Genomic DNA, 15,165 nt, shown 5'->3' on the forward strand with positions numbered 1-15,165 from the left:
GATGAAGGTATGAAATCTACTATATTCAGGGTGCTGAGTGACAACATTTTTTCTATAGGCGTTTTTATTATTTTCATATTACCAACAGTATATGCACCATCAATGGCCACTTGCACCAACCTGCAAAACTTAGCGAAGATCCTGTTAGCTAAATGAAAATGTCGGCTCAGATCTCAGAAATGTGTCGAGAGAAATTTCGACGAGTACAAGAAATGGATGAAGACTGGACAAAAATCTGCATTAAAAAAGGGCTAGCTATGTTACAGATAGTTCTGAAGTGTGGGAAATTCTCAATGTGTTTCTTTATAAAACAAAACAAACAAAAGAACCTCCAAACTATGGGAACTATTTCTAACACTTCATGAGATACCCTAGATGCAAATATCTAGCCAAGTAAATATAAATCAAGTAGTATAGGCAGTTTCTTGCTGATTTGTATTAAAAATAAACATGAAGACATCAGCTTAAACAACAAGTAGTTTATTTAGCATACTTAATGAATCCTTGCACACAGTAATTTCCTAAGTCCTCTAACTTTTTTCCAAAAACCTCCTCTTATGAATGAAGCGCTCTTACTTGCCCTGCTTGTGAGGGCCAACACAGGCAACTAGAATTAACCTTCTTAAAAATAAAGTAAGATTAGACTGACTTTGGAATTGACTCCTTCAACGTCTCAGCATCTTCTGGCTCATAATAAGGTTCCAAAATAGGTTTTAATTTAACTTCTTCTGGTAGTTTTTGAGTCTCTTCTCTCCTGCTTCCATCTCTTAAAAGCGGAACCAATGTTTTCCAGTTTTTCCCTGAAACTAAAAAGGAATGGTTAATTTTTTCCTATCCACAGAAACAGAAGAAAATATGTAAGTGGTTTAAATAGGAAGCTAATGAAAGAAGCAGGAAGAAAGGGTTTTGTGGTTTTCTTTCCCATACTATTCCATGAGTTTTCCATATTTCAGCTGGCAAGTACAGCAGAGACTGACCATACAATTAAATCCTTCCATGCTGGATGCTGATCTCCCAAACTATAGGGTTTGGGGTCTCCAAAATAGCTTCTTGGCTATTTCGCTGCCATCATACACTGTTCTGTCTCCTCAGGACTTACATATATTATCTGTCTTGTAAAATCTACAATCACATTGATGAATATACGGGGCTTCTATTTCAGAGAGTAAAACTGCGATGTGAATAATGAGCCCACTTAATATTTACATTTTGTGCTGACTGAAAATGCCATTAACTTAGCTACTGCCATTATCATTAAGTGCATAAAACTGACTGCCCTCTAACAATTAATTGATGCTGCTTTTATCACCAGTGTGTAACCCATACTAGGATTTAGGTCCCTGAAACCCTCACCTCTGCCAGGCTTGATAGAGTAACTGGGATTTCGTTTGAGGTCCCCAGAGTACCCAGGGTCTTCGTTGATTATGCCCAGATTGGTATTCCATGTGGACCAGTTCACTTCATCAACCCTGGGGAGAGAACAACAAAACCAGTATTTATCCTAAGGATCACCAGACAACTCCAGGATGAGTTTATATCACAAACTGCCACCTCTCAAGCCTCAAATCTGACCCAGAAAACAGATTAATCTGAGTACTGCAGACAGTGGTAGCAGACTACTTTTCAGAGTGCACCAGGGGGAGAGTTCTGCTTCCCATTACCAGCTACCTTAATGCTGTTTGTCTAGAAAAGATTGTTCATTTGACATACAAACAGGTTACCTAAAGCACCATCTGTAATCATCTTGGCCATCAGGTGTGACTCCCACCAAGACTTGCTTCCCAGACCGGAATGAGCGCCTCACACAGTTCAAGTAGCTGTTTTCAATATCCAAGATTGTGATGGCTCTCTACCAGGTAAAAGAAAGCAGACGACTGAGAGGCTGCTGTGTCAAAGTCATACAAATCCTGAATTCTGCCTTTATTTTAAAAACGTTGAGCTTTTACCATTATCACCATCTTAGAGCAGGCTTTGTAACCATCTCTGAAACATCATCCTCAGTTAATATGTCACTAAAAATGCTGAATTACAGCCCTGTGATCAGAACTATGAAGTTCCCTTTCTTACCTCAAAAAAAACTGATGTGCCTTTGAGATTCTGGTTAGGATTGTTTTTCCCCTGGCATAATCCCTGTCTTCATAGTCTGATCAGGATTTTCCATCATCAAAAGCCCAAGTAATTTTTTCTAATTACAAAAGTACTACTTTTCTTAAATTTTGAACATCTGCGGAACATCTGCTCAGGCAAAACATCAAATATGCACGGAAAAGGAACTAATATACTTTTTTTTAGGAACTGTTCAGGGGAATCAAAGAAGTGGTGACCTGTTATTTAGAAACGTGTCAGTTCCTAAAGATTCTCTCTGAAATTTTTTATGATCCCCACACCCACTTTCTTGGATAGTGGCCTCACAGAACCAATGTACCTGGAGTTTCCAGATGCTCTTGCTCTCCTGTGCAATTTTGCTCACAGTTTCCCCCATCAGTGCAATAAGCATGTTGAGCAGGAGGATGTATGTAAGGATAACATAGAGAACCAAAAGGATTACAAACACAGACTTGAACCTGTAGTTCTCTGTGAACTCCAGGTCCCCCATCCCAATAGTAAACTTGAAAAGTTCCAAGCAGGTATAATACAGACTATTGTAGGATGTGCGGCCTCGTTTCATATGGCAGTATCGGGCATATTCAGAACTATTTGTCTCTTGCCCCTCATTGTCATCTTCAATTAAAGTCACCACAGCTGTTGCAAAAGAGGAATCATATATGCAGGATGAAAATACAATTTGAGATCATAATTCCATTGCAAGCAATGAAAATGAGCATAAAGGTAAGGCATTTTATCTTTACAGTGCATTGTCCCCAGTTAAATTGCTCTATAAAATACTCCCCTAACTGACACCCTCTCAGAAGGTGTCGTCTCAGTTTTATCTACATAGAACAGGATGCCTGCTTTTCCATTCAGCTTTGCAAAGCAGTTTGAGACCCAGAGATGAAAAGCTGTATGAAATGACTATAGATCATTGTTATTCTGAAGAGATTTTTTTTATAATTAGGTTAATTTGTCAGGTTTTAGTTGGAAACAAAAAGTCTAAGCCACTTGAAAAATAAGATTTTCTGACATTCTCTGAAGTAACAAAAATTAACTCCAAGTATGCTATTACCTGTAGAAAATCCCAAGAGGAATACTAGATAGACAAACATGAAGCGACATAAATCTCTAAGGATCATCTGTAACATGGAAACAGAGTATTTTTATGTTGCTAAAACTTGAATATAAACTACAACAAAAACTGGTAGAAAATACTACTTCAGCTCAAGAAGGTATTTGCTGTGAACTGGCTGTTCATGCATTAAACTGTTGTTTATCCTGCTGAGATAATAAACTTTAATACAGAAAACATTCTCCTCCGTTATTCATGCAATGGTTTACACGCATATGCAAGACATACGCATGCCAGATAGTTTCATCTTTTTCAGTATGAACCACATTAAGACAGTTGCATCTTTCTTCCCCTCTTGGCTAGCTGTCTACATCATATACAGAGGTATTATCAGCCAGCTATTGCCTCTTAGCTAATTGCTCTGTTTGGTAACATTTAAACTATACCCAAAGAAATTTCCAGCTGGTAGAAAGCTGTGCCATTTCACACCAGACCAGTCTGCACTGTTCTCAGTCTACTTTCATCCATATCTATCCAACCATGGTTATTTTGAAGCATGGCAGGTAATAATAATAATATCAACACTACTATAAAATGTATGGATGAGGAATAGGAGGTTTTTCTACATAAATTGTATCACTTCACTCGGAAAATAATGACCAAATATGGTAGAGTGATATGAGATTTCCCAGTGGCATCATGGAGGTACATATGGCTACTTCTCTCCTGGAAATGGGGCTGTTGGCAGCTGTCCCCTAATCTGAGCACTCTGCCAGCCTCACTGGACTGACCTTGGCAATCATGACAGAGTAAATGCCCATCTGCTGGAAGCCACGGGTGTAGTACAGCATGTTAGCCCAGCCCAGCGCCAAGGAGAAGACCATGGAAGCCACGTACAGTTCCTGGCCACAGAAGTACAGCACCACAGAGCTCAGGAGGAGCAAGGAGTGAACAAAGCTGAAAGACAAGCATGGTCTGAATGGAGTGTGATGAGCTGGCCACAGATGGTGGGAACAAAGGAACCCATGAGGGCAGAATGAGGGATTCTCCAAAAAACAAAGGAGCCTTAGCAGACATTTCTTCCCTTCCCTTCATTCTTTCCCTTCTTAAATCCTACAGTTCCTCTTGCAAACTCCTGAGTTTCCCCACTTAGAAACTTCTGTAGTCTCATCCCTGCTCTTCCTTGTGACTGGAGGGAAGAAAAGTCCTTGAAAACACTTAAGTTCTTCAGCACTCCCTCTCTTTCCACAGACCCATGAAATTGCCCTGCTTAACTCCACTCCAGTTGGGAAGAGAAAGGACCCAAATTATTGAGAGGCAATTCTGCCTTTAAGAATGGAGGATTTATGCACATACATTGCATGCACTTGATTGCAAGTCCAGCTTGGAGATCTGCTCCTAACTGCTGCATGACTCAGTCACTGAACTTCTAGACACTTCATTTGCTTTACCTCCAAAGGAGGTTACTGATTCAGACCCACTCGTTCAAGTGCTATAATATCCACTTGCAACTATTTTTGAAGGACCCAGGAATTTACAGCAAAGTGTCTGCCTGTCACAAATGGCTTCAGCCAAAGCTACAGATCTCACACGCTCATCTGTTTCATGCTGAAAGGCAATCAAAGATATTCGAGCTTACAAAAGAACCTCACTGTAGCTGTCAACTATCAGCGTCTTGAATGATGGGCGCCTCTGCACGAAATACTGTATCTGAAAAAAAAAATGAGAATGAAGACTAGGTTTGCATCCAAAGAGGGATTAAGTATTCCATGGGAATGCATCAACTAAGCATTGATACCCATACCAAGGAGCTGGTACCTACAAAGCATCTCACAAGAACAGCTCAAAACCAACACCAGGGCAACATCTAAGGAGGACTCTTCTATCAACACTTCGTTTCTCTTACATCTGATATCAGAGTTTTGAAGACAACAATCTATTCAGTCACTGGTTTGAGAACCTGTGATTCACTGTACACTCTCCATTGGCTGCCAAGAGGAATCACCGGGACTTGAAGTTAAGACAGGTAATCATTAATAGAGGCCTGGCTATTTGCAATACCCCATTCTTAAGCTTTGGCTAGGCTAATTGCCAAGATGCTCATTAACTTCCACAGGTTGTCTTTTTTATACAACAGATAAAACTGCATCTCAGCTCATTAGTAACCTGAGAACTCCCAATCAGGCCAAGAAAAAAGATTTTTAGCTCTTCACCAAAACATGGATCATCTTAGCAGCCAATGCTGATGAATAGAAAAGGCATATGTGATTCTCTCCTACACCTGCCCAAACAGCAAAAAGGAAAAGTTTCAAAGAACTTACCCCTCTGAAAAAAAAATAGAGACCTCCCAGTACACTCAGGATCTCTCCAGTCACTCGAAAATACTCCCCAGTGCTGTGACCAAACGTGAAGGGAGGCTGTATAAGACAGGAAGATAGATAGATATGTTCAGCAGAAATGGAGTTAGGAAAGACCTAGCCTTGCCAGCAGCTGAAAGTAACCACTTTTCTAGGGGACCAGTTAAGCTTCTGAAAGTGTTGCAGCAAGGGGGCAAGACTAAGAAGGAAGCAGGGTCAAAATCTCCCCAAAATAAAAATTCTGATGTTAGGAGCACACGTTCAAATGGAAGGCAGATCTAGGGTATTAAGCACTGGGTTGTCTGATATATGACAGGAGTAACGTACCTTTTCCTTCTTGTCTACAGGTCTGTAGTAAGCAGCTGCAGTGAGGATGATGATATGCATGGTATAGACAAAGAAGTTAAAGTAAAATAAGTGTTTGACAAACCGGTCCCACTTGTCTTGCAGCAGCCTGTTAAGGGGCTCCACCAGCAGCATCTCATGACGGTTCTGAGTGGAAGGAGGAAGAGGAGAATCTTGATGAGACCAGTATATACTAGGCTTTGAAAACAGCAAATTATATTAATCTTGAGCAAATGTTATTGTACCCTTAAACTCAGGAGGGAAGTTTGTTGTTTTATAGAAATGAGGCACAAGCTGCACTGTGTGGAACATGGAGCTCTTCCCCAACAGTCCCCCAGCCTGTGAATAAAATGCCAAGGAGGTGCATACTCACTGGCGTTTCACTACTGTAGGCAATAATCTCAAGCACTGAATTTTTCTCGCATGTGTCTATACAAGACAGGTCATAAAGAGATGAGTGGACAGGTCCATAAGCCCATTCAGTGAACTTCCTAGACAAGTGTCTGCACTCAGGATCTTTGATCTCTCGTCTGAGGATGTAAGCGAAAATCTAATTGCAAAAGAACAATACAACCAACATTTCAGTGCTAATGGACTTCTAGTTCCTCAATATCTCCACAGGACAGGATGGCTAATTTCTTGCTAGTTTAACTGTGCTAAAGTCAAACCACTGGAGCACCGCAGAGACCAATGTCTGAAGTAAACATAATTAAATTTCTCACTGGATGCTGGGAGATGAGAAATACAAAAACAGCTTGCCATTATCTGTTTCAAAACAGCCAGAAAAAAAGCAGAGATGTATGTTACACATCTCTGAGCACAGACATTTTGAATGGGGATTGCCAGAAGATGAGTTCTGTCAGCCAGTCAAAAGTACAAGGCCTCTAGTGGTTCAGATGATAGCAGAGACCCACTTTCTGTTTCCACTTTGGCTGCCTTGCATACCAGTGGTATATGAATAATGCCAGCTGGGCACATACAAACACTTCATAGCCTTTAAGGACCATGCAGTTTTGCATGTTAAAACTGCAGCGCCAGTTCCTTTTAACTAAAAGGCCCCAACAATAAGCAATGATAAAATCTGTCCTGCATAAATGTTTTGCATGTATAACTTGATAGAGTAATGGGACAGTTAAGCACATTTGCTCACCTACCCCTATCTTCCCTGTTTTGGCTGCTAGAGTTAATGGAGTCAGCCCTTTCTTGTTGGTGAGTTCTTCTAGCTTCAGAATTGGATTAATTTTGGCACCAAGGATCAATATGTTATTGTACATCTTGGTAACAAATTTGGTATTATCCTTAGTATTATCTGCAATCTCCACCAGTGTGTGCAGGACCATGTTGCCCATGGAGTCCTCAGCAGCGATGTTGGCTGCCTGGTAGGGGTTCTCCAGGAGGAATTTCACAATGCAGAGCTGGTTGGTGCAGGCAGCCAGGGACAAAGGCAGCTCCCCTACAGGCAAGGAATGGGAATGAGTGGTCAGAAAGCCCATTACTACACGTGCATGAACAGAAAAATCATCATCTTTCACCATGAGGAGAAAAGGGGAATTTCTCTGGCTGATACAGTAACAATTCTTGTGCTAGCTGTTAGAATTACATTTTCCTTGGTTTCGTTGCATGAGAGAAATGTGGCTGTTTAACAAAAGCACTGTAAGGACAGCTAGCAGAAGGTTACAACCTTTCAAAGGATAGAGTGCCAAGAAAACAAAGGGATGCAGACATCAAGCTCACACTCAACACCATCAACTACCAACTGTGTTTCTTTATAATCTCAGCCTTTGGGAGTAAATATTTAGACTAAGTGGTAGAACAGCCCATCTGGTACTTCTGAGCCTCCAGTCCCACATAAACAGGATTATTTAACAGCTTGCACTTGGGATAATGCTAGGATAACCCAATCAATAAAGCCCATACTGTGCTCACCCCTACCAAAATAAAAGCCGGGTTTCCCTTTGATTTTCCTGAAGAACTCCCCACAGGCCCTTGCGTGAACATCTGCTCCGTTCTGGACCAAGAGCTTCACTAGGTACATGTTCCTTCTCTCAATGGCGATGTGAAGTGCAGTCTGGCCTACAGAGACACTCATCAGACAGAAACCTTCAACATTTAATACAGACTGAGAGCTTTCAGGCACTGCAATTCATTCAACTCCATGTAAGATGGTGGAACTGAAAGTTTTGCAGACTAAGAAGTGCTAGAACTGAACAAAAAATGATGGTACAGACAGAAAATGCAAGTCCCCTGAACTTGCTATTAAATCACTGCATATTTAAAACGGCAGCATATCACACCTAACTAAACAACTGCCCTAGCACCAATGCACTGATTGTTAATCTCACACTGAAACTTCGAGGTGCTACATCCTCAGGCATAAGGCCTCATGCAGAAGACTGTCTGAGAGCCCCACCTAACCCTATCTTCAGGTTTAGCACCAAATTCACTGTTGCAGCTGTTTCCCTTACCCTTGTAATAGTTGTCAGTATACTCTGCATTAACAAACTCTTTCAGAGTTCCAGTTTTTCTTGCAATATCCAGAAGCAAAGGAATGGTATCATTTTTCCCATCATGTGATTCAGCATAGCTTTCAGCAGCAGGTTTTCCCAGTTTCTGGCTCTATAAGGCAAAAAATCAGAGCTATACAGAAGTAATTACAAATCTACCATCTACTCCCAGGCATGCAGGAATTAATGAGGTTCTTTTCAAAAGACAAGAAAACTCATTCAGGGTTTCACAGAAAATTCGAACTGTTTCTGAATTCTCCTATAACCTTACAATCAACGGGTTTGCCCAATCAACAGGGAAGTACTGGCTATTAGAGGACCTCCTGCAGACACTAATTATGTTTTTTTGTTTTCATCTTCAGAAGAATAAAAGGGCAATTTAAGGTATGTGACACTAAAAGGTACCTTTGAACTCATCATCTGTGAGATGCTTCAAGGTTCTATTAAGGTAGAGTAGCAGATCATCCAGGTCCCTTGTGTTGCCTTGGGCTACAGCATCAAAGATCCTTCTGCGGTCATAAAATTTGAAAGCTTTTTCTGAGCAGCCTGTGATGGAATCTGTAGATAGGAGCCTAACAAGGGTAAATTTCAGTTACCTAAAGTCAGATATTTAGCAGACCTTTTATAAAATACCATTTGCTTGTGTTAAGTAGTAAGCATTACAGATTAGTATAGATAGATCTGCAAAGTCTAAAGATCAACAAAATTTCCAAGCAACCATCCTGATAAAATTATGTATCAGTTGCAGAAAAGTTGAGAACAAGACTTAAAAGAGGCATTGAAGTAGGCCAGTCTAACTGCAGGCCTCGGAGGCAGGCAAGCGCATGTTCTCATTCTGAGTGGTGTCCGTTCACTGACCAGTCTCAAGCAAGTGAATCATGGCTTACCACTAATTTTGGGCGAAATATCCATGGACTGAATTTTCAGAGATGCCAAGAGACAACAGGTATTGTCACTTTCAGACGCAACACTCCTTATTTTGGCATAGAGAACAGCGAAACTGAAAAAATGGGCATGCTCATGTGGAGAGAATAAATGCTGCTCTAAGAAACAGCCTGTAGCTGTCAAACTATTCATTACAACCAGATCTTACATGGCAAACTTACTTGTGAAGTTTCCCCCTCTCCAAATTGGCATGAAATTTGATGACAGAAGGTGCCATCAGATGATCCATCTGGTAAAAGGAGTCCATGGGAGCCATGTCCTTGTCACTATCCCCCATCACAAACCGCCCACGTCTTGCAAAGATGTTGCTTTTGGGTGGTTGCACCTTGGTGCTGAATGTACCCTGGAGGCTGTCAGGCATTTCCAGCATGGAGTCCTCCCCATCCGTGTGTTCATCTGTCACTTCAGATTCCTCCATGTCGTAACTGCCAAATTTCTTCATCTTACCAAGAATGGAAGACATGATGAGCAGGCAGTCTGTGAGGAACAACACAAACACCTCAAGTCAGCACTTTACAGGGCCATGAGTCCCCTTTTGCCTAGGATTACTCTCCAGAAACAGCAGGGAACGGACTGATTGCTATCATCCCAGAAGTGAGACAGATTCACACATTATTTGCTATGCCCAGTTGGAACAGTTTGGTAGGTCATTACCTCCATGCTGTTTGTTACTGTCCCCACTGCCTTTACCCATTTCAGAATGGAGAAAGCAAGTCAGAATGTCCCAGAGCTTGCCAGCCACCCCACTGCAGAGCTGACTGCTTCTGCTCAAAACTACTGTCTCATCCTTATGCAATTGTTGTTAAAGCCTGAGCAATCTCAGACTGGTTTGTGCCACAATATATTCTCAAAAAATTTTTTTTAAAAAAAAAGCCTGCTTGTGCCATAACCGTATCACAGTGAGCTGCGGCACAGAAAGCTTCTGCATAAAGGAAAAATTATCACTTAATGGCTTTACCAGTTACAGCAGTGCTAGATGAAAATAGGAGCATGTGATTCTTGGGAGATGAGTGTCACCTTAAACATGAGACACAGAAACAGAAAGGGAAAGGTTACCACAGATAAGAGATTAATTTAAGACCACATGTCTGATCTTGTCTGATTTATAACCACAAAGAATTTGGCACAAGTTAACAAATACGCTATACTGAAAGTAAAGCAGGTTGGTGGGGTTGGTGGGGTTTTTTTGCTTTCTTATCAAACTGTTTTAATCAGACAAATATTGGTCTTCATGCCACTGAATGCAAAATATTCTGGAACTCCGCAGTGGAGACAAGATTGCACCGTATTGAACTGCTGCATAGCTGGCTTTAGAGAGAGACGACCAGCCTTAGAAACATACTCTGAAATCCTAGGTTGATTGGAAATCTTACAGCTTTGAGCACAGGAATGTTATAAAATCTTTAAATTAAAGTCTTCAATTATAAACAAAATTACAGTGGTCAACAATCTTCTCTGTACATTCAGTGTAAAAACATATAAACACGCTTCAAGGTTGTTTCTCTTCAAAAAAAATATTCTGAGGGGTTCTCTGCAAACCTACATTGTACATAAGAGCTAGATTTTCAGTTCTGTGGGACCAGTTAATACATTAGGGGTCACTTACATTTTCCTGTGCAAATAGGACAGGAAAGAAACTTTTGTCAGGCATTTGCATTTCCTGTAATTTGGTACAATATACACGTAAAGAAAACATAAATTTGCAAACTTGGACATTTAGGGTTATTGGAAGCAAAACAGCATGATGGCAGTTTAACTCACTATGTCCTCCGAACTCACCTTTCAAGTTCTTTGTGTCCTTAGAATCACTTTGAATAATAACATAGCATTTTTTTAACTTAATTGTTCTACAAGTAAGAAATTATATACAGAAAAATATTTCTATTTGGACTATGATACTAAAAATACAGAAGAACAATTACTTCAGTGAAAAAGTTATAAAAATAATTTTATAAAAATGGAAAATAATACACTGGGAATACAGCCATGTATAATTTTGAATTTTTGTCTTATTTAAATGAAATGTGGATTAGCAAAAAAACACCTCAGAGATGGCTATGGAAAACGGAATCACATTTTCCACAGAATAGGTGCAATATTAAAATCTGCAGAATAGACTCAATCCTCAATCCTGTTCTCCTTGGAAATTTCCTCAAACCTCATTTAGTCCATTATATGTGCTTTTGTTTCTAAACCCCGTTTGTAGTAACTCTGATAATTAAGACAAAGCCGTATTTCCTCACAAGTATGATTTGCAAGGGAAATAACCTTCAAAATTCTGTGGAAGGAGTCTTTAAAAAAAATATCTATCCTAAAAAACTGCATAATCTATTTGAACTCTATGAAACCTGTGTACACTGATGTTTGACAGAATAAATAAGGAAATACTTTTGAAAGAATGTCTAACCACATCACAACTTATAATAGAGTTTACAAATAACAACCATTTTATTAAAATATACATGCAGAACTTACGAATATTGCAAAAAAATTCCTGTCTTCTGCAAAATAGTCCAGTCTCAGTAAACAGCCTCTGATCTATAGGAATTTGGTGTTGGATATTCCTCCTCTAAGGTGCCAGAACTGAAAAGTCCTCAGAGTTTGCTTCTCCACTTCATCTGTCTGCAAAAGTGTGCTATGTGTCTGATGATTTTTAGAATCACGTGAAGTTCACTAGAAGAACAGAGTAATAAGATCGTTAAGAACGAAGCATCAGTGGCTTCTATTCCCAGGAGTTTAGCAAAGCTCTTTACAAGAACTGCAGTAAATTGTTCTTGCTTTTCCCTCCCCTTTAATTGCATTTAATAATGGATACTCTTCTCCAGATTTCCTCTTTGTAAATACACTCAAGCTTGCAAAAAACCCAAAACCACCAGAAAACAGTTGTTTCTGGTTCACAATTTCATTTCAGTTTACAAAACTTCATAAAATATACCACAGCTCTTCTCTGAGATCAGTCATCTTTTTGGACATCTGTTTTTGGGTGTCCACTCTAAGGCCCCACCAAGTATTTTTAAAAGAGAACCGACTCTGAACAGAGTTGAGGGAGAACCAATGACAGAAATTCCCAAGGCCATTCTATCATTCCATGTTCCTACTATGATTTATTTAAATAATATATGTCAGCTTTTAAATATTTATGTCATTGGGGAAAAAACCTTCTTATCTAATCCAGGATGGATCTAACACCCTTAAAAATGGAGAACTGTGTCATATATTGTTAAATACATAATTTACATAAGACCTTTCTGCCCAAAACTAGTCTAGAGGAACAGCTTTTCCAGCAGGCTGAGCTGACAGGCTGTAGCTGTTAGGCTAGAAGCAACCTCCAGACCTCTAGCTCCTGAGGTTTTGAGTTAGGTTATGAAATTATTCAGTGAAATTATCTGGTTTGTTTGGTAACTATCTTTCTAGTCTTGCCATCTATCTATCTATCTATCTATCTATTAAAAAGAATAATATATTTGCCTACTTAATAGCAAACTAATTATACTACTTAAAACACCCTACGGCACTGTACTCAATAGAAACAAAATGCCTATTTATTAATGCATAAGTGTAGATTACCAATAAGCCAAGTCCTTAGCTGGTGCTCCTGGAGCTTCGCTGAGCAGAGCACCTCATTCAACATTACAATTAACTCCACCATTTCCAAAGCAGAGACTCAGGAAGAAAACTATATGGATCAGTGGAGGGTCTCCCTGGTTCAGTCTCTAGCTTCTTGCTGGTCGCTTTTGCCAAATGATCCTTCTTTATCTTCTCCCAGCTCAGGCACCAGCTCCTTTCAGTCTTACTGTGCTCCGATGTACACACTTCAGGAACTTTCTGCTATTTTCTGAGTTTTGATGCCTCCTTCATCAGGCTCCTTGACTTGTATTTCTTGTCAAGATGTTATTTCTTACCAGCAACACTCCACTATTTTTTGCAACAATTGTTGGACGTATCATATTCCATCTCAGCAGGGACCTGGTTTAAAGGTTAAGTTCATAAGGAGATGTGAATGCTTATCAAAACAGGCCAGTAATAACAAGGATTTTATTCCTTTTCTTGGGCCTGCATCCAACATGCTGCTTCAGTTTATGCAACTTCTGTGCTTGAGAGTGATTTTACCGACTAAGAGCCCTCTCCATCACTGCAAATGGAAAAACATCAGTGGATGAACTATAGATCTTAAAGATGTATCCAAAGCTGGCCTGCAGGTCAGAGATAGTCTTGCCTAATAGAACCTACAACAAGGCCACAATTTACCAGCTTCTGGAAACAAATACCACTTGATTTCACAGTTAACAGCATGCTGGAATAGTATTATCAGCTCTTTTCAATTATTCAATAAAAATTAAAAGTACATCCAATACAAAAATACTTTATAATAACATAAAAGGGAAAACAATATACAACAAGTTCCAACTTTTTACAAAACCCTTAATCTAGTCTACACTTTTTCCGTAATTCCTCTCTATGCCAATAGTTCCCTAAACACAGCATGGAACAGATGCATGGAGGGAGATGGAAATTAATCTATCTCTGTAATAAAGATCTCAGAACAGCTTTCTCACTACAAAAATTAGCCAGTCCTGATGTTGCTAATGTGCAAGATAGGAATACATGTCCATATTTCATTCAAAATACATGCTTCTAAATAATGAAATTGTATCTAGATAACACCAAACTATCTCACTTGCTTCCCAACCTCATCTGAGAGGAAAAGGTGTACATGCATCTTGCTTTAGACAAAGTAAAAATGTTTTCACATTAAAATAAAGATTAGGGGGAGAAATAAATTTTAAGAGCATAACATAGGGGATTAAACCCTGGAAATTTTAAGTGAATTTGCATGAAAAATACTTAACATTAAAAATAGATTACAGTCTAGCCTGGCAGCTGCTGTATTAAAGCTTGATTTGACACAATCCATGAAGGGCAGAATCAGAAACACCTTCAGATCAATAGCTATCAAAATAGCTATGCACTATACTACAAGAACAAATCTCTCAAAATGCTAATTGCATTTGGGCTTAAAATGGAAATCAGAGCTGAAAGAGGTGATAATTGGGCTTTTGTAACTCTGAGTTTGTTAGCTCCTCCAGTGTATCACAAATTCTGACCATTTCAGAGAGGCCCTGATCCACTCTACCAACCAAGAAACAAATGTAAAATAATTACATATGCCAAATAAGGGAAATAGTTACCTCCTACCCTATAAATGTATTTTCCACTTGGATATAAGCCCTGCATTCCAGTTATCTCCAGTCATGGTACTGGCCTAGCCATGCCTTTGACCTTAGTCCACTGCACCTGACCTGGATAGCCACAGAAATAATCCTGTGTTTTATTTTGGTTTTTTTTTCAACATCCACACCAAGGTTGTATTCCTTTTACACAGACAACATGCAACATGTGAAAACTGGCATTCATTCTATGCAAGAGCCAATGAACTCCCCAAACAAGGCTGACGTCCTGGTCTGCTGCCTATATATATGTATATTGTGAGACAGCTTAAGGACAAATACTCTCTAACGAAAGCTTCAGACCAAGTTACAGACAGCTACTCATCTCTCCCAGTCTTTCTAAACCTATTTCCTACCAGGAAAATGAGACTTGCATGAAGTATCATTTTATGCAGAAAGTTAATGGATCTTTCCTAGTCACTCAGTCAAATGTAATGTGGTAATTACGTCTCATTTCACAAATGAGAATGACAGAGCAACAAAATGCGTACACCCAGAAGCAGACATTAAATGCAAGTTGTTGGTTGGTTGGGTTTTTTCCCCTGTAGTGAGTGAGATTGCATGTTGAATATAACTCCAGAAAAAGTGAAAGAAGTGAAAGGAAATACTGTACAGCCAGTGGA

The 15,165-nt window shown here is 39.6% G+C and overlaps 1 protein-coding gene across 1 annotated transcript; it reads right to left on the bottom strand.

Annotated features, from left to right (window-relative positions):
- Nucleotides 1-464: 464 nt before the first annotated feature.
- Nucleotides 465-15,082, bottom strand: LOC119140774 (transient receptor potential cation channel subfamily V member 1-like). Its single transcript, XM_037372360.1, is given in 20 exon segments — nucleotides 465-806; nucleotides 1,354-1,469; nucleotides 1,722-1,849; nucleotides 2,426-2,742; nucleotides 3,164-3,230; nucleotides 3,955-4,120; nucleotides 4,803-4,873; nucleotides 5,485-5,580; nucleotides 5,848-6,012; nucleotides 6,239-6,415; nucleotides 7,020-7,318; nucleotides 7,798-7,938; nucleotides 8,331-8,438; nucleotides 8,441-8,458; nucleotides 8,461-8,481; nucleotides 8,775-8,941; nucleotides 9,476-9,791; nucleotides 10,273-10,331; nucleotides 11,790-11,987; nucleotides 12,882-15,082. Coding segments are annotated over 18 exon segments (2,574 nt in total). The 5' UTR covers nucleotides 10,307-10,331; nucleotides 11,790-11,987; nucleotides 12,882-15,082; the 3' UTR covers nucleotides 465-639.
- Nucleotides 15,083-15,165: the final 83 nt, after the last annotated feature.

Source organism: Falco rusticolus, chromosome 1 (genome assembly GCF_015220075.1).
Source record: "Falco rusticolus isolate bFalRus1 chromosome 1, bFalRus1.pri, whole genome shotgun sequence".
NCBI lineage: Eukaryota > Metazoa > Chordata > Aves > Falconiformes > Falconidae > Falco > Falco rusticolus.